At 41.2% G+C, this 20,027-nt stretch overlaps 1 protein-coding gene across 8 annotated transcripts in view; it reads left to right on the forward strand.

The window, feature by feature from the left end:
- Positions 1-20,027, forward strand: part of inpp4b (inositol polyphosphate-4-phosphatase type II B) — a 179,712-nt gene that overhangs the window by 65,947 nt on the left and 93,738 nt on the right. For 7 of the 8 annotated variants that reach the window (XM_039613418.1, XM_039613420.1, XM_039613421.1 and 4 more), the window contains one exon: positions 4,407-4,486. In XM_039613418.1, the coding sequence (XP_039469352.1) occupies positions 4,407-4,486 (80 nt within the window). Of the gene's footprint in view, positions 1-93; positions 493-4,406; positions 4,487-20,027 lie in introns of those variants that run through there. The other variant, XM_039613423.1, reaches the window with a different exon arrangement.

Here is a 20,027-nt window from a genome sequence, read left to right on the forward strand (position 1 = left end):
CGACTCTCTGCCTCCCTCCCTCCCCTTCTGTCACTCCCCCCTCCACCTCTCCCTCTCTCTCTCTCTCTCTCTCTCGCTGGTCTCGCTTACCAAGCAAGGCACAGCAGCAACAGCAGTAGCGGCAGTAGCTCACTCTAGCCAGTTCTGAGACACAGCGGCGGCTGCAGTGTGCATGTCAATATGTGTGTGCGTGTGTGTGTGTCACGGTTTACATGTTTGTGTCAGCCAGTGTGCCTGCTGCTCTTTAAAGAGTGAATACAACGCATCCATGGAGTTACTCTAACGAAGGGACTGGAGGGAGATATGTAAGAGGACCATCCTGGAGCTCATTAAGAGGAAGAAGGAAGACATAACATCACTTTTTTTTCCTCCCCCGTTTTCTCTCTTCTTTATTTCAGCCTCTGTTTTTCTGTCAGACTCTCCTCACTTCTATAGCTCTCCTCTCACTGTCTAACTTGGTGTGCTGCTGCTAGGATTCTGTCAAACACAACTGTAAGTGGACTTCATCGTGTGCGTGCGTGTGTGTGCTGCATGTATTTGCTGTGTACCCTCACACTCCTTGTCAATTTTAACTTGCTCTAGCTGTAATTCGCGTCTGAGTGCACATATTTGCATGCCAGAATAAAGTGCGTGTCGTGACACCTCTAATGACTTAATTAGGCCGATTTGCAGAGCCCACTTTGTAGTGAGGGAGCAGCGCGTTCATGTAAACATTACTGACCTCCGTGGTGCAGATCTGTTCATAATCAGAAATGTTAATAATACTCCAGATGCGTAGTATTGGGCCAAACTGTCACTGCTGCCATTTATCTAAAATGTCACTTGTTGGTGTGGCATGTGAATGAATGCCCTCTCCTCCAGGTATTCTCTGCAGCTGGTGAGTGTGTGCGTGAGGGAGAGACAGACAGGGAGAGAAGGAATGATTGAGAGAGTCTTACTGGGTGACTGTGTGTGTGTGTGTGTGTCACTCTGTCACCCTGTCACCCAGGGCATGGAGAAAAATCAATAGACCTACAGCTTGAGTTGGGCCGTTTACCTCTGTCAAGTGATGAGCAGACACTGTGGCCTTCAAGGGTCCGCAGACAAGTGCTCGGGATGCTGTGCAGACCCGCAGTCCGTCAGCTTTGCGTGCTCCTGCACAAAGTGCCTTTCATTTTTCGTACATGATTGATATTGTGTGCTTTTGAGAGCTCTATTTTGTTACTTAAACCTGACTCTTTCTTTTCTTTTCTTTTTTCAAAAACTGGCGACAGAGACTATACGTCAAAAGTTTTTCTTTTACCTCCCCCACCGGCGCCACTATTAGAGCTAGCCAAGGGAATGAGTAAGAGCAGGTGAAAAGACTGATAGAAAGAAGAGAGAGCCAGAGCATGCAGGATGGGAACAGAGGTAGACCGTCATAATCAATCCTCCGTGATCCTGGAAGAGCATCATTTGTCTTCTTTTCTCACTCTACTCTTCGTCTTGCCCTCATCTTTCTCTCATTTTCGGTGGTATAGCTACTTTGATTTTGAGTAAGAACACCAGTCTCCAGAGCTTCATTACTTTTAAAGCCTTCATCGTGAGAGGCCATAAAAAGATTCCAAGGAATGGATTTGCCAGACATTTTGTACCGACTTGCGAGTAATGGCTATGGGGGAATATAATATTCCTCCACGGTGTGTAATGGCCTTCTGTGCCTTGTGCTCTGGGTTATCAGGGCAAACTGGGATTGGCTAAAATACGTCAGTGCTGAAGAATATGACATTGTGCATGTTAAGCTGTGCCTGCTGGGGATCCTAGCTCTGTTTAATTCATAAGAACACACCACTATGCTGCATAAACTTGTAACTGAATGTGATGCTCGCGTTTGTGTGTCCAGTAGATTGGGGTTGTTTTTAAGCATTGCACTGACCTTGTGTTTTGGTATGTTCCCCTTTCTTTTTTGTGTTTGCATTCATTTGTTTTCCATCTTGCGACTGGATAGGGCAGAAGAATGTGTCTGGGGCAGTGTGTTGCCTTAAGAATATGGGGATTTGTATGGGGTAGCAGGAAAATGCCGGGGAGGAAATGATTGAGAGAAAAGGTCACTAGACAGGATGCCCTTTTTTTTTTTTTTTTAAATCTGATATGGGAAACTGCAGAGACCCACTAGGGGAGGGAGAGAAAAGGCAGTGCAATGTTAGGAAAAATGATTAGAAGTGAAAGTGTAGCTAAAAGACCAAAGAAGTGCCATAAATTGTGTTAACTCAAACATTAAGCTTTGCTTCTCATATATCAGCTGCAACTCCAGTCGTGACTTAAATATCCCATTTCCACAGGCTGACAGAGCATTGTTTGTGACCTTTTCTTTGTAGGTGGAGTGTAAAACTGTGTGGTGTTTTACTCTCCACCTCTGCTTTCAATCACAAACAGTAGCGTCCAGCTGGGGCCTTTCTACGTGAAGTTCGGATGTTCTCCCTATGCCTGGATGAGTTGTCTGTGAGCACTCCAGCTTCCTTCCACAGTCCAAAGACGTGCATGTTTGGCCTAATTGGTGATTCTAAATTGGTTATAGGTGTGAAATGGAGTGTGAATGGTTGTCAGTGTCCCTGTGATAGCCCTGTAATAGATCGAAGACCTAACCAGGATATATACAACCTCTCACCCGAGGGCACCTAAAAACAGGACTGATGGACGGATAGATCATAAACTATATAAAAGATGGATGTATCCACCATGACGTCACTCAATGGTTTATGGCATGCTGAAGCCTCTGTAGTAGCATTTTGGATGCTAATAGATAGTAGTGTTTGTCAATAGTAGGCTTTGTTAGCATGTTGTATTCATAGACCATATGGACACATTGCACAGAAATACAGTCTAATTGTTGCTAAGTAACGTACTATACAGCTAAAATACTGAAATTTCACTCACCAAACTCAGGGATAAACTTATTTATTGCTGTTTATTAGACAGTACTCTTCCCCCACCAGTCTGATGGCCACTCCTCCCTGAGCCTGGTTCCACCAGGTTTCTTCCTGTTAAAAGGGAGTTCTTTCCCACTGTTGCCAAAGCACTTGCTCATAGGGAGGTCATCTGATTGCTGGAGTTTTCTCTGTATTATTTTTGGGTCTTTACTTTACAATATAATGTGCCTTGAGGAAGCCGTTGTTATGATTTGGTAAACAAATTGGTAACTTTTAAAAATAAAATTCACCCCCACATAAAAGTTGTTATGAAAGGGGAAGTTACCATGCTGTAACGATGTTCATATCGGGGCTAAATTTAAGCACTTTAAGGAGTGACAGGAAGCTTCAAGTGGCCATTGGAGGAACTGCCATTTTTGACACTTTCACTCTCCACCATCTATCAACTAGGGTTAGTTTCTGGTATAGCAGTTATTATTATATTTCAGGTTTGCTTCCAGAAAAAAATTCACTGGGTGTGCATCAGAAGTCACTGAACCTATTCTAAGCCATATCTGCAGTGATACATACTGACGTTTCAAAACCGGTCATTAAGGGTACAGGGGAGGTCATCAAATGAGATCTTGATGGGGGTGAGAGTTTTCTCGACTTCATTTTTCTACAGACGACGTTGTATACTTTAAACTTTTTTTTGCATTCATTTAAAAAAACTGACTTCACTGTCTTCATCTTCAGAGACAAAGCAAAGCCTTTATACAACAATATGGAAGAACAGACAGGGGCGAGACACAAACTGTCGTGTTATATGCTGCTATTTTTAGTGTTGGAAGAGCCATCAGTAGCGTATAAATGTAGGATTTATAAACAGCTCATTCTGTGAGAAAAAAAGGGCTGAAAGCATCTTGATTGTGTGCCGATACTTTAATTAAAGTTTCTCCCTCATTATGATGAAATGCTGGGAATCACCTTTGTACCTGTTGTTAATTACCTACATGTTAGAGGTTTCTGCAGCAGCAGGAGCAGCAATCTGTGTCCTTGGCACAGTCGCAGCCCTCCCCCCTTCCTGTTTGTACAAGTTTTCATGTTGAAGGTGTCACATGCAGGTGCAGGATTGACGTGTGAGTAGACGTGCACATATCTGGCCATTCCTGTTAAGGAAGGAGGGAACGTGCGCGTTGCCTAGAAATGTGGATCGTCTCTCTTCGTTACCAATGGGCTCGTCCCCTACCTCTCTCTCCATGACCCAGTTCTCGTGTGCTGACACCCCGTGTTCATACTGTGCCTGCAGCAAACACATGTTGTCAGAGCAGAGAAAGGAAAGAAAGCGGATTAAAGGGAGACAAAAAAAGGATCTTGTTTTCAGAAGTTTCAGAATTGTACTTGGCAAATGGCTTGTGCTTGTTGCTATCACCTCTATGGTGCAACCAAAAGAGGAGTTCAGTTGTTTTTTTTAATTGTTTAACTCTTTACCTGATACTTCATTTACGGGCTTTTTTCTTCTTTGTCCTGTATCTACAGAGCAGCTTCCTGGGTAGTGCCACATTTTCAGTTGGAGATCTTCTGAGGGCAAAAGATGAACGACTGACCTTGAGCCTCAGGTAAGGGCATGTTTCTGTCCCGCTCGCTGCTGGACTGCATCCCTCAAACCTAAACTTAGACTTCAGTGTCCATGCATCTTCTCCAACACGGGCATGAAACTTAGCTGGCAAAGGAAATCCATCCACAAGAGCAATTTTTAGAAGAGCTCTGAAAGTTGCCAGGGCTTTTTGTTTCAGTGACGATTTGTTAGCAAGTCAGAATAAAGTAGTGCTCTGATCATCTCTTTGTTTTTTTGTGGAAAATTGAAGTGGAAATAACTGATTTTCTTTCCTTAGAGGCTTTTAAATGAAAAAATTACAAGAAATTCCTGCGTTAGGCCTGTGAGAATAAATATATAGCATCTTTCACACCACACCAATAACATTTCTAGGACATTTTGATATAATCTGGAACCACCATAGAGCAAAATCTTAAGTATTCATACCGCATGCTAGCAATGAAAGGAATGTTTAAACATTAGATTCTGAAAGTCAGTGGACGTTGTAGGGCACACACTTAAAGACGGGTTGTGAGGATATAATCAGTAATTTCGCCACAAAGAAGATCGCTTGTTTGCCTTTTAGGGGGGCACATTGTCTCATCGCAAGCAACAGATAAGCTTTGGTCCTGAGCATTATTAACGCTGTTCCCTTCTTACAAAGTGCTTGACATGACTATTAAGAGCTAAGGCGGAGATATGTAAATACATAGCTGGCACAGTTTGAAAGGCATAAAATTGTGTTTTACTGTTAGGTTTGATGATTTCACCCAAGGGGAACCTAAATATTCTGTTTGGGAGAAGATTACAAAGGAGCATTTGAAATGAACATCTGCTGATTGTTTCAGCACAGAGCGAGGACAGCGTTAGCCCGATGTGCAAACTGAATGCAGTCTTTGTGTTGGTTTCACAGTAAACTGAGCTCGAGTAATGTAGAATCTCTGATGCCACTCAGATCAGGTGGTCACCAGTTGCACACCTACATATTGCAGTTGTGCACTTGATTCATTTTTTTTTACTTTTACAAATTAAAAACAAGATGATTTCTAATTAGCTTTGCTTCTTCTGTTCCATCTGCTGCATAACACACACCCAACCTGCTCATCTTTACCAACATGGCCCTGAGTTTGAAGCGCTAACATGTCCAAAGGTTTAGCTGACCTTTAAAGAAAAAGTTGCACGCGAAGACACATAAACAGACCCATCGCTAATGCTGAATGTCGTAAGGCTTTTCTAAACCATCAGGGCGGTGAAACTTTTTCTCGCTAATAACTACTCGGTGACAATCGGTGATAATAATCTCTAGCTGACGTTGCTTTAAACTTTCCAGCTACCACTTCTGCAAAGGAAGGTGACTTATAAGGTATTACTCAATAAAGTGTTAGTCAGCAACACTGCACATTTTAACCCTATAATGCGAAGTGAATCATTTTTGATACATGAGTTTTTCTCAGTTATTGAGACTAATACACCATCATTAAAAAGGTAATAAAAGCAAAAGGAAATTGCACAGTAATTAAATGTCAGATGTAGCAAATATGACATCTGGCAATTATTTTGTAGTTCAGGCTTTACACTGTTAACATAAACTTCATCATTTGGTATACTGCCTTGTAGCAGCTAAATTTTAAATTCCTGCTGTTATGTGGCTCTTTTTGAAACATGGACTAGGATTAGGCATCTAATTTCCACAGTAACCTGTGACCGACCCACCGTACCTCAGGAGCATCAAGTCCAAAGCACGTCCACAGAAATCCAGCTTGAAACAAAGATTCTGCTCTGAACACGTGCCTCGATTATAACAATCACGATGAGGCTGTTTCTAACTGAACCAGGACTAGTAGGTGTGCGGACAGACGTAATCATTATTTCGGTGCCCACAAAGACGGTCCTTTGATAGGTAAAGTAATCACAGATGGTGGTCTTGAGTGTGCAAACCATATTGCAAAGGATACATGGAGAAGGGTGAAGGTCAGGAGCGTTACCATGGAAACCGGAGACAAGTTCCCAAGCAGTGAAACCCAGTAGGTCAGTGCGCAGATACATTTGTATCTTCCTAAATTGCTCACACACGTGTATTTGTTCTTGCTTCGTTCTACGTCCTTGAGTCCATGGATCACGATCACAAAACCGTCACATTCCGCTTTTGTTCTGAAGGTCCACTAAACACGCACAGTGCCTTATGGCTTTTTTTCCCTCTTATGCGACCAGTGCGTTTGATTTAATAGTCAGGACGTTCTGCCTCCACCTGTAAACTGTGAAGATGAAACCGTCTCCTGTTTGTATTGTCAGGCTGAATTTCCCTTTTCCGTCACGCTCACATTGTGTTTGAAAGTATGCCCCTTCGGCAAGCTTCTCTCTTTATTTCCTTTTTTTTTTTCAACTTTCTTTTGTTATGCTTTTCATTTCCTGTAGGTGATCCCAGGTCACAGGGTATAATTGTATCTTGCACGATTGACTATATGAGCTGCAGAGAAGAGAGATTACGGGCCCCCTTTTCTCTGTCTGTGGGCATTTGTGTGTGTACATGCACACATTTTTGCCCAGGTTGTTCTGAACAGCAGAGTATTGTCATTTCACTCCTCTGTAGTCGTACCACATTGTTGGGTTTCTTCTTTTTTTTCTGTTTGGCATAGTGGGTTTTATTTCTGAGGATAACATGAAGTCCCCCCCATGAGACGTTCAACACCACCACAATGCATGTAAAAAAAAAAATCCAAAATCAACAATCGCCTGCCTATTCAAGGCCTGCTGTTACTGTGCTATCTTTATCACTGCTGCTACGGCTTTATCCACCTGCACAAGCTGAATTCAGCATGTTCAGCTATATTCTCTGAGGCGGCGTTGCCCAAGACTAAAGAAAAAGAAAAGGGGTCAGAAAACTGAGTTCTGCACACAAATCATATTGATTTTTTTTAAACTTTCATCTTTGCTTTGCCTTTTTTTCTTTTGAGTTAGGGGTTAATTTGACTTTCTCAGGGTTTTGGTAATTTCTTCTTAGGTGAAACTTCAGAAAACCTTTCGCTGAAAGATGTAAATACACGAACCAGCATGCTTTTAAGTCAAATAACTGCAAGAAAAAGCACACAGCACACTGTACTCTAAACCAGTGTTCTGCTTGACAAAAGAAATCCTATCCAAGCATTCATTCTATTTTTAAGTAGCTTAAAGTACCATTGAGATAAACTTGTGGTGCACTAAACAATTTCTGTTGCCACATTAAAAATGTTTCCTACAGAAACGCACACATGGAGTCATTATGTCCCAAAGAGCTCTTGCTGGTGTGGCGTTGGAGCCCAGAGGTGTTACACTGACACCCAGCGATGCATGTGTAAGCCATCCAGACACACCAAGGAGAGTGCCTTTTATTTGATATGCTGTTTGCGTGTTGGTTCATGCAACGAGAAAACATTTCAGAGATGAGGAGCTTTTCGTGAGTATGCATGATTCATCCTGGGCTGTTTGACCTGGTGAAGAGTCTGTGATTCACAGAGCGGGGCACGAAGGCTGCGACACTGACGTGAGGCAGGAACGCGATTCATTCTGCCCATTACAGGAAACAGATGCTTCATTTAAACGGCGTCCTAATCCCCGCTCAGTCGGTTGTTGCAGAAAGTCAGTTAATTTGAGCAGCTTCGCTCGGAGGAGGGAAAGAGGGAGCGCTTTATCTCGACGAGGCAAGGATTGAATCCCTTCAGTGAGTCTCAAAACCAATATGACTTTGACCAACTTCGCTTCATAAGCTCTGGGTTTATATTGGTGCTGAGCATAATGTATGTGGAGCTGAAATTGGGTTTTTTTGGTGGGGGCCAAGTTCACTCTGTTACAAGGCTGTCCACCTCAGAGCTCGCTCCTCATTCCCACGAATTCTTTACATTCCGGCTCCTCTCTCAGGTCTCACGCTCGCTTTCATGTGCGGCTGGTTAGGATGTTTGTCACGGATTGTTTTTGTTTTTCCGTAAGGTGCAACCAGTTTGATTTAGGTCACTTTTTCCTTCTTTTTTTTTTCTTCTTCATTTATGAAGGTTCCTGTCAGCTTCGTGTCGAATGAGAGCGGGTTTGTTGGATACGAAGACTTGGCCCATGTGAAGATCTTTCTCTTTTTGTTGACACCAGAAGCCGCTGAAGTGATGATGAGAAAAATCTTCCCTTCCTGCAGCCTCTCAAAATGACCAAAAAAGAACACATACAGAGGCCCATCAGACACTCAGCTGTGTACAGACAGACGCACACTCGCACATGTCTTTAAAGAAAACACAGTTGAGCAAACAACACCAGAAAAGGTAGTTAGAGTTTGAAGTTTGCACCTCTTATTAATCAAAGTTTCTGTTTAAAGGGAATTATTGATGACATAGGTTTCCCGGCACATAAATTCAGCTTTAGTTTGCCTGGTGGTAAACCTGCAACATCTATCTGAAAAGATTTCTTTTTAAAATAACCTCATGTTAAATATCTTCTCTCAAGGTTTCCATCTCTTTGGAATTCTTAGAAGAAGATGGAAATAGAGGTAATCAAGGCTGGAGTTTGGAAGCTGAAAACAAGGGTCATGATCTTACTCTTACAAACTAGTAGCACTAGTACTGGAGTAATCTAAAATTAAATTATTGAATGAAAAAGTCACTGTGACTGTGGTTGGTTTTATATCGAGGATATCTGTATGCCGTCGTGTGCACATGGCTGCCTGGCCACACGCGTGTATTTGTCTTTCAATCTATATTGCATCAAAGCAGCACGGCTTGCGTTTTCCTGCCTGAGGTTATACCTCTGAAAACTCACATACAAACTCCTCACAGCCAGCGCCGCTTGCTGTGAAACACGAACAGCATTATATCCAGTGTTTTAAGATGCATTTGTCGAATTCTTGGCATGCTTGTTCATTTTCCATAATGTATGTTCGCTGCGCAATGCGGGATGCAGTAATGTTTTTGCCACTTAGAGGCGGCAGAACAAGCTGTAAACACAATATTGACAAATTACCACCGTGTGCAGTTAGGCAATGTGTTAGTTATTAGTTTTAGCAGCTTATTTGCACATTCAGGCACTGCAGAGCAATTTTTAGCACATTTTAATATGCGCTCTCGGTTTCTGTCTGGCTCACGAACATCAAGTGTTACGTCACGTGTCATTTATACTCAGTTGTTGCTCGGTTTTGGGTTACAACCAAAGGAAATATTGTTTTCTTGAACTGACTGCCAGATTCCTTTATGACCTTTACCCACACAGAATGTGGAGCCACTACAATAGCTAATCGCCATCATGTTTGAGTTCTTAATTACCTGCTGATTGCAAACAGAGATGCATTGATTGCATACCTCTGATATTTACCTATCAGAACAGCTCACCATGTAAAATTACTACATGGTGAGCTGTTTACCGGCGGTTTATCCGTGAAATGTCATTGGGTGTTTAGCCTTTTTAGTTCAGACTCAGTTGAGACATTCGTTGGCTTGTATTTTCTCCCTATCATGTCTCTGCAAGCTCTGTAGACATTTAATTTGAAAAATAACTGGATACCAATTGCTAAGTAACTACTAGCTGTACTTGTTTGTCCCGTCAGTGTAAAGTTCATCTCAGACAGATTGTAAATATAGCCTGGTTTCAGCAGGGATGAACAATGAAGCCACTGTACTAGAGGAGCTGTAAAGATGTCAGTGCTGCAGAGGTCTCTCAATAATGCATATTATATATACACAGAGGAAGAAAGATGATTATTGCATAAACATGCAATTGCCTAATTAGTGACAGAGTCTTCATACTGTTATTTCAGCAATAGTTTGGCCCTTGCACTTGTTCTGTTGCCCTCTCAGTCTCTCACACTGTAGTTCCCCTTTTGCAATTCTTGTTATCACTAAAACTTTATGCACTCAGTAGGAGAGGCACTCTCTGACCCAGTTCTAGAGCACAGTTTGAGATTTGATTTTGATATGAATTTGTATGCTTGTGTTAGTGTGTGCGTGCCTGTGTGTACGTGTGTATTGGAGATTTACCATGGCGAGGCTACATTATCACAGACCAGTGCTTTTGCTGCCTGGCTTCATGGCTTATTCATCCATTCCCATTAGATAGGGCCTTTCTTTATTGTCCCACCAGCACCAGTTTAGCCTGCTATCATGATAATATCATTTTACCACCCCAGAGTCCTTTGTATTATGCTGTCCCAATTCTCATGCTTTTCCACAGACAGCCAACCCTCCTTTACACTGTATCCCCCGTGGCTGATTGTATCGGAGCCTGACCTAAAAGTCTAAAGATCAACTGTCTGATCCAGTTATACTGGAGAAAAACTGTGGCTCTTGCTGGAGCCGTGAGTATGGTCACACTCGTGCGTGTCTGCTTTTGTATTTTTCACACGTTAATCTTGCCCTCCTTTGTTGCACACACCCACATATATGCTGTCACTCTCTTACCATCGGCACGAGATGCTCAGCTCCAAACAGATGAATATTAAGTATTTTTAAAAATGTAAATGGAATCAAATGAGGTGTGTGATTTTTTTTTTCCTACTGTAAAAATGTCTTTATTTATGGCTTCTTTGTTTTATCAGTGCAGCAGTGAATGGAAGAACATATGTACTGAAGCGGTTAGAGGAGACTAAAGGACACTTAAGGCTATGGCATTTGAGTGAACGGCTGGTGGGAAATGTTTTATCTGTAGTCTGCACATGGAGAGGAAAAGAACTGTTGGAAGCAAGTTGGTGTGTGTGTGATGAATCATCCAGGAATGTGTTTAATGTATCACCTCATGCGCACACAAACACAGACTGTATGTTCTAGTTAATATTATTAACACGCACAAGATATTTAAAGGTGGGTGGGGGCAATTTGGGGCTAAAATAAATGCACACAAGACTTCCTCATTTTTACTCCTTCAACACTAAAGCTGGTTTATTCGCTGCACATTCTTCTGCATAATATGTGAGCTCCCCCAGGAATTAGGGCTCATGGGCTGAATATGAGAATAATAAACTCGGCCAGTGCAGCTCAGCGGCATTAAAATGCAACTGAGTGAAAAACTGTTAAATATGTATATAAAGTTTACACGGGAGTCTGTGCAGTCCGCTGAACTCAACTAAGTACAGGTTTACTGCTTCCACAGGAAAGAGGAGGCTGATCAAAAGCTCTTGAATAATCGATCATCAACAAGTGTGAGCACCTCTATAAAAGCACAAGTTTTGGTAGTTTACTGGTCTGTAGGATTCAGGTGTGTGTTGAATGAAGCAGTCTTCCTAGGACTTGATGTCCCATTAAATTCAACCCAAGGTCAGGCCATGCAGCGCTTAGAAAAACCCAGGAGCTACAGGCTTCAGCCAGCATGTTAAAAGTTCATGAGAGTGCAATGAGAAAAAAAGACTGAACAAGTAAGGCTTGTTTTGAAGCACAGCTCTAGTGTGCAAAGTTGCATCTGAACAAACCACAAAAACAATGACGAGACGAACAGACAAGACCAAAGTGGAGACGTTTGGCCACAATACACAGCAACCTGTTTGTTGAAAACCAGCAAGCAGCAAAAACGCCTCATACCAAAATGTCAAAGGTAGTCACTGAGGGTTGGTGTTGGATTTGGTTTGCAGCCATATGACCTGAGCACCTTGCAGTTATTGAGTCGACCTATCTGTCAAACAGTCTACAGCGACGATCGTAGTTAGGTCATAAAATGGGATAATGATCCAAGCACAGCAGAAACTCTACAGCAGAATGGCTAAAAATCAAAGAATGAAGGTGTTGCAACAGTCAAAGTGTGGACCTCAACCTGACCAAAATTCTGTGGTTGACCTTAAGAGAACTGTGCTTAAATAAATACCCACAAGCCTCAATGAAGCAATCTTGTAAAGAAGAGAAGGCCAAAATTTCTCAACAGCCATGTGTGAGACTGATTAAGTCATTCAAAAAATGATTACTTTAGCTAATTGCTACTAAAGGTGCTTCTTCAAGCTGCTGAATCATGGAGCACACTTTTTTTTCACCTTGCTTTAATTATTCGGTCATGACTTATTAACAATGCCCATCAAGTGTAACGGTACATCAGGGATACCCTAAGCTTACTATAGAGCTCTTAGGCTAAAATTGACATTGAACAAGGCAATCGCATTGTGGCAGCTCAAGGTCAGTCATTCCTCAGGTTCTTCCTGTACATCATGTCTTTGCAACATAACACTAATAGGTGAAAGAGAGGAAAATTAGATGCGGCGTGAAGAGCCAAAGATGGAGGAGAGAGATTTAATAAATCTGGCCCAATGTGGTTCTGAGGCATGCTAGGGGCACAGCTCATGCCAAGAAATAATGGGATGATAATGAAGACAATATGGAGGGAAGAAGAGGCGAAGACAGTAAGTGCATAAAATCATGTCTGGCAGGTTTCTGTTTGTTTTTTTTAATGCCACCCTCTTTTTTTTTTTTTTTTGCCTTGAGATTAAATTGTAGTGTGCAAAAATTCAAACCCCCTGCTGGGGCACTGAACACAGAGCTATGCAATCCGTCCCTTTGCTCCATCTCCAATGTTTCTTGCATGCCTCGGAGGACATTCTTGTCTGCCCTCCATTATAATAACTTTGGAAATTTGTATGCATATAATGTCTTTAAAAAATCAAATGTTTCACCCACTGAAATAATGCTGTATGCTGCTTCCTAAATAATATAAGATTATACACTGTATAAATATACACCTTATAAATATCTGAAATTACACACAGGACACACCAACACTACCACTATGTGTAATATACATGTGTACTTACATTCAAGTGATGTTGAGTGTAAGTGATCATGTATGTATAAGTCCTCACCCCAACCCGTTGTGGTAGATGGCTGCCCCTCCCTGAGCTGCTTGAGGTTTCTTCCTGTTAAAAGGGAGTTCTTCCTCCCCACTGTCGCCAAAACCTTTGCTCACAGGGGGTCATATGATTGTTGGGGTTTTCTCTGTTGTGTTATTGTAGGTTCTACCTGTATAAATAAAATTGAAATTGAAATGTTGCGTGATACACTCTGGAAATCCCGTTTATGATCTTTCCTTCCAAGAGCCTCCTTGAATGTGACACCACATGATTAAATATAATTATTAATTAATTACATAATAATTAAACGAATAATTAAACACAAGGGTTGCAAGTGTACACTTAATTTAAAAGCCATGCTTATCAGGACGACTTCTGACTTTTGCCATCTAGCTTCATTTTTAAAGCCCTGCACACCCACACGGTTGTTATTCTGTTGTTCTGGATATTCACGTCTCTCAAGGTAGGGCTAGGAAGAGCTACACTGGTGTTTACATGATATCACCACATGATAAGTCACGGTACAGAAACGCAAAACTCTAATGAGCCATAATAATTAATATGTATGGGTGAATAATACCTGGGAAATGGCCTTTTAGCTATATTATAATAAGCAGGATTTTATTTGGATTCCCAGACTGTACAAATCCCTCAACTCGTATGTTTAAAACATGTTTCATCCATCGTTGCGCGCTCCTGTTGCCAAGATAATTCTGCTGCCGCATTTATTTTGGTGTCTGATTCCTCTAACCTTGGGAAATCTCTAGAGTCACCAGCTCATCGCCGTAACAAGCGTCTCAGCAAACAAGACTAACACACATCTGTTGGACTTGTGTTTGTCCAATCATGCATGCTGCATATCCACTGTGACATGTATCTTCCATTAGCATAACAAGAAGCTCGTGTTGACTCATAATGTTGACACTGTTTGTAGTAAACTGTGAGTTAGGCTACACTGCGGGGATGTACTGCTCGGGTGCTTTTCTATTATTTTGTTCACCCACATTTACATAAGTGGCCACTCAGGTCTGGACACAAAAAGAGTCGGGATATGAGCGTGAATTTGTTGTTTTAGGCAAACGTGCAATCCCACAGATACAGAAACACAACACACACACACACGCCACACTGGCTTGTGGATATGTGTCCAAATCCTCCATTTAATAGTCTCTATGTTTTCATGATGTAGGCCAGGGGTGTCGAACTCCAGGCCTCGAGGGCCGGTGTCCTGCAGGTTTTAGATCTCACCCTGGGTCAACACACCTGAATCAAATGATTAGTTCATTACCAGGCGTCTGGAGAACCTCAAGACATGTTGATGAGGTAATTTGGCCATTTAAATCAGCCGTGTTGGATCAAGAACACATCTAAAACCTGCAGGACACCGGCCCTCGAGGCCTGGAGTTCGACACCTGTGATGTAGGCTGACTGTAACTTTGCAAAGTCTAAACTGAGCCTAGCTGCTGTAGGTCAAGGTCAAATATTTATCTGGTAGCCTTAATCCAGTAAGAGTGAACTACACATTTTATTTATGTACCTCGGGTTGTTTTCTTTTACTTTTCACTTGTGAGAGAGTAACTTAACTGTAAAGAAAGATATATAAATATATTATATATATATGTGTGTGTGTGTGTGTGTGTGTGTGTGTGTGTGTGTGTGTGTGTGTGTGTGTGTGTGTGTTCTGCCTAAAGTTTTGGTACATGAAAGAAAGGAAGCACAGAGAATCTATTATTACTATTGTATACAAACCACTGTTTGCATAAATTTCTCATTTCTATGCTGCTCCATGTTAATCTGAAGTTACATTACATACATTTCTGGGAGACGTATAACACCATGCCGAGTGTCTTTTGAGCACACTGGGAAGAAGCCTAAGTAGAATGATAACGCCTGCCTGGTCTATATCAATGACCTGTGTCAATACTGCTCTTAAATCCCTTTCATTTACAGGAAATGGGGAAGCAAGCTGTGTGCTGCCTGCCATTACTGTATCTGAAAGCTAGTTTTTGATAGCAGAGTTATGGCTGACCTTTCCTAGCGTGCTTTTTCATACAGACTTGTAGTATCTTGGGGAGAGTTATCCTGAGACTGACTTTGTTGTTATGATCTCAGCCTGCTCTTAGATATATTTTCTTTCAGCGTGTGACTGTAAATACTGCATTTTTCTTTTTTGTGTGTGTTAAATGTGATTTTATTGAGCTTTAAATTGGCATCCCGGTGGTCCAGTGACCATGTAGGAATGGCTGAAAAGCATTTTTAATTCTTCTGTGGAAATTTTAATTGGTTTAAAATTCGTCTATTTTCATCCTTTTTTAGTGTTTGTAAAGTTTAGCTTATTTCATATTTCATTTTTATTCTATACCATCTGTTTAATGTTTGTTCTTTGTTAAGCATCGCGCACTTTCCCAGCATTCATTTTGTTACGATGTGGCATGCGCTGATTAAATGTGTTTGCCACCTGCCGAGCTTTTTGCAAACAGTATCTGGCTGTGAGCTTTTTGGCTTTTTCATGCACTGAAAGCCAGAAAAAGTAACAAAAAAACCCCATATACAATCTTTACCATCATATATTGCACACATTTTTTTACTCTTGACAGTCACATACGAACAAAACAACTGAAAAAAGTGGTCAAATGCAGTCAGTCGCTAAGCAACTCCCTAAACCCAGTGAGAACGCGAATTAACACATTTGCCTCAACCAAAACAGAAACTGATATCTGTTGATGAACACTTTCATTGTTCACTTATGCTGCACTTTGAACAGCCAGCGGTGAGTTAAGCAGAAAATGAATAAATGAAAGAAATACACAAGACCAGGGAGAGGGCATCAGATGAGTGGCGGCTCTGTACTGAAACCTGGACAAACAGCACCTTCTCATTCTAGGGCATCAAATAATGATCTCATAGATATTTGCAAGGTGTCTTTATCAGTGTCATGACACAGCTCATCTGGTCATGGCAATAATAAGACTAGTTTAAACTCCCAAATTACCATATAGCCTCTTTTCCTTTGTTTGTCATGTGTATATCTCTGAAACACAACACAGCAGTAGAGGATGTTGAGGGGACGGTACACCTGCTGCTTGGTTTATGGTATTTTTGTCAGACTCGGGGAGCACGCTATTGGTTTGTGTGGAGCCTTTTCCCCTTATTGCCGGGTTTCAAAAATGGTGATTTTCATTTTTGCGAAGGTGTCTCATCAAGTGACACCACTGACTGGCCAATCAGATGCATGCAGTCTGCTGATGTCACATTTTCACATAATCTCAGATCGCTTGGAACCTCGCCAAGCAGATATTAAAAAAGGTACCTGATACGACGTGCTACCACCGAATGGAAAACCGAGTGTGCTCTGTATTGTCAAAGTGCCATATATTGATTTAAAATATCAAATCGCATTTGACCTCAAAGTCAACAGATTGATCTGAAGGTCAAAGTGATAATAATGCTACACAGACCTATGAAAGTATGTTTCCTACTGCTATTGTTGGTACTGACAACATCTAGGGATGTAGGAGATGATACATGGTGAGTCTAAATAATTTAGTTAACTTTACGTTACTTTGGACCTCTGATCTCTTCTTTAAGGTCACATAAGGTTAAACTTTCAGAAAATGCCTGCCAGTTCTGTCAGTTATTAAAATAAGGGCTTCACTAAAGCAAGTATTGCACTTGTTTGTACTGCACTGCAAGCTTCTTAAAGTATGTTTAAAAAGAACAGAAACAAAATTAATATATAAAAAATGCAGTTCTATTCTTTCAAAGTAAAAACTGCCCAGAAAGTGAGCTGCTTTGTACTTTCAGAGTGTTTTTTGTTGTTGTTTGTTTTCGTTATTTTTGGATGTGTGTGTGTTTTGTTATAACTTTGACTGTTTTTCATTTTTATATATCTTTTGGTCGGGCAGCACTGTGGTTAGCACTGTTGCATCACAGCAAGAAGGTCCTGAGTTCAATTCCACCATCATGTGGAGTTTGCGTGCGTTCACTCTGGGTACTCCACCTTCCTCCCACAGTCCAAAGACATGCAGTTTGTGAGGATAGGTTAATTGGTAACTCTAAATTGCCCATAGGTGTCAATGAGAGTGTGAATGGTTGTGAAAAGGATAAGCGGCAGAAAATGAATGGATGGATATCTTTTGGTCCTTATTTCACTTATAGTCAGTTTCCTATATTTCCCACTTGTCAAGAAGAAGACTCGGTTCACCTATGATCCCTTACCTGGAAGCAGCTTAATATGATTACACTACTACAGCTCATGAAATCTAAATAACGGAGATACTTGACCTCCAAACTTGTTGTTTAGTAAAAAACGATCTGTGTTAAAGTTCACTTCAGCTTTTCCCAGATTTAAATCCAATCACGCAATATGCAGATGAAGTTTGCATAGCTGGTTTGCTTAGTCATGGGCACCTTCTGGCCTAGCTTAAGCATGAAGGTTAATTCTTGACACATACTTTTGTGTTTAATAATCATGCCTAATAATGAAAATAATTGTGGGATGTAGGTCTTCAGATTTGAGTTGATAATCGTTTAATCAAAAGTGATAATTTGGACTGAGTGGCTTTTCTCTAAAAGTCAAATCTCACCATTGTTGGTTTAAAATAATTTACTAAAGAAGTTAGTTTTCTAAAAGTTTACTTTAGTCATTTGTGTTATTTCAACTAAATATTGTGCACTAAAAAAGTCACTTCTAAGAAAATGACTGCAGTCTATCTTAAAATATCGAACCAACTCAATGAAAAGCCACTGAGTTAACCACAAAATATTTTCCTGAAATAACACAAATGACTCAACTTAATCTGTTTCTTAGGAGTTTCCCCTAACACAGGTGTGTAAAACACTTTGACATAACTTATTAAGTAAATCCAAAATGAAAAAGAAGAAATGTTTTTCTTGAGTGTCACGGGATTGTAGCAGAGCTGTGAAGTGAGCAATCAAAAGTCACAATCATCGCTGCCGTGCTGAGAGAGGCACCGTTGCATCCTCGTCTGAAGCACATTTTTAAACTAGTCTAAGAGATGTGATAGCACGCCAGAAGAGAGCAAAAACCCTGCAGCTTGTTGCTGTTTGTTCTGCTTTACCACCATATGCCAGTTGCAAAGATGAAGCATCGCTGAAGGCTGATGGAACAAATGCCAACACAGGGCACCACTCTTGAGAATCAAACCCAGCTTCACTATTGTCTCCATTCTGCCTCTGTTGCTTTAACTTCACCCCTGCAAAGTCCCCATGGATTACGAGTCTTTCGAGTGCCTTAACCTACATCCCTGCGTGCTTCACTCACCCATTCCCATCTGTCATCCTGTGTGTGTGTGTCCATGTGAAGAAAAGTGTGGGTGTGCAGGTGTATTTGCGTTGTTTTACCACCTAAAACACTCTGCATAGCCAAGACCTTCCTACCACGTCCCCTATTCAATTCCCTTGCTAGTAAGAGTCAATGGAGCACAAAACACCTATCATTTACTGCCTACCTGTGTCAACAAGCCACTGGCACCACCTCAAGCAACAGTATCTCTTACACTCCATCTGCTTTCCTGTAGCTTACATGCACTCACGATCTTCCCTCCTCTCTAACACACACATGCACAGTGCTGTTTGCATACAGCATCCCCTTCAACCCCTCATTCAAAGCTATATAAGGCTTGTTATTGCTCCTCTTCCCTGAGGCTGTTATATCAACTTGCTATTCCTTATGGCTTGCTTCTAGTAGGGTTCCCAGGACCCTGACATGGATCACATTGGCGTAAACCCGTTGCAGATTTCTAGTTAACGGTTTAGTAATGATGTAGAAAGAACCAATTCTATGCCACGCAGAGCGAGGGATTGCTCTTTTGCCGTTTCTCCTTGTCTCTCTGTGCACAATTTGTATGCATGCGTTCCTGGCGTTACCGCTGTCTAATGTTGATGCCCGGGGCTTTGATGCCTTTAAACGTGTCACCAAGGTCACAAACAGCAGACGTATTGATCAAATGACTTGCATAATCTATTTATCAAGCTACCGGTGCTGTTTCACAAGTGCCGTTTGGCTCCTTGAAGACATATGTCTTAAAAGACTGTTTCCAAATCACTCAGCCGATGAAAATAGGATAGTAGAAAAGAGATCAAATGCGTGTTGTCAGGATGTGAGATGTCCAAATCTGTCAGACTGGACACTAAAAAGACTTTAACCCTTACAAAGTCTGTGTAATATCAGAATATCCAACCGAGTCCATGTGTGAGTGTTTCCAGTCAGATAATGCATCTGACATGTGCAGTCTCCTGCTGCCTGACACATAGAAACACAATCTCACTGAGCATCAGTTTGAATTCTTGATGTTTGTTTCCAAAAATGACATTTTTATGATTATTAAATATTGCTTGTTAATTTGAATATGAAAGCATATAAAAAGAATGTCTCTAATATACATATATGCATCCGTTCATTCTCTTCCACTTATACAAATCAGGGTTGCGGGGAGGGTGAAGTCTATTCGAGCTACAAACCAATTATTACAATTATAATAATAAATAATAAAGTATTTATTAAAAGTTAGTTAGTTGGGGGGGGATTAAAAAAAAGACTGAAGATCATTTTGTGTTTTAAATCTGCTCAGGAGTGAAATGCATTTTAGCCTTTTCTGAATGAAATATTGGTCTTTGTTCCAAGGAAGAGGAAGACTTCTTCTCTTCTTTGTCCGGTCTTTCTTTGATCTAAAGGGTCATTAAGAGCTTCCACGTCTGGGCCGTTAAATTGATTGTACCATGTCAAAGCAGGGCCTTTCGCTGTGTTTGGGAGGTTTAGTTTCTTATCTGG

This window comes from Oreochromis aureus, linkage group 6, assembly GCF_013358895.1.
Source record: "Oreochromis aureus strain Israel breed Guangdong linkage group 6, ZZ_aureus, whole genome shotgun sequence".
Taxonomy (NCBI): Eukaryota; Metazoa; Chordata; class Actinopteri; order Cichliformes; family Cichlidae; genus Oreochromis; species Oreochromis aureus.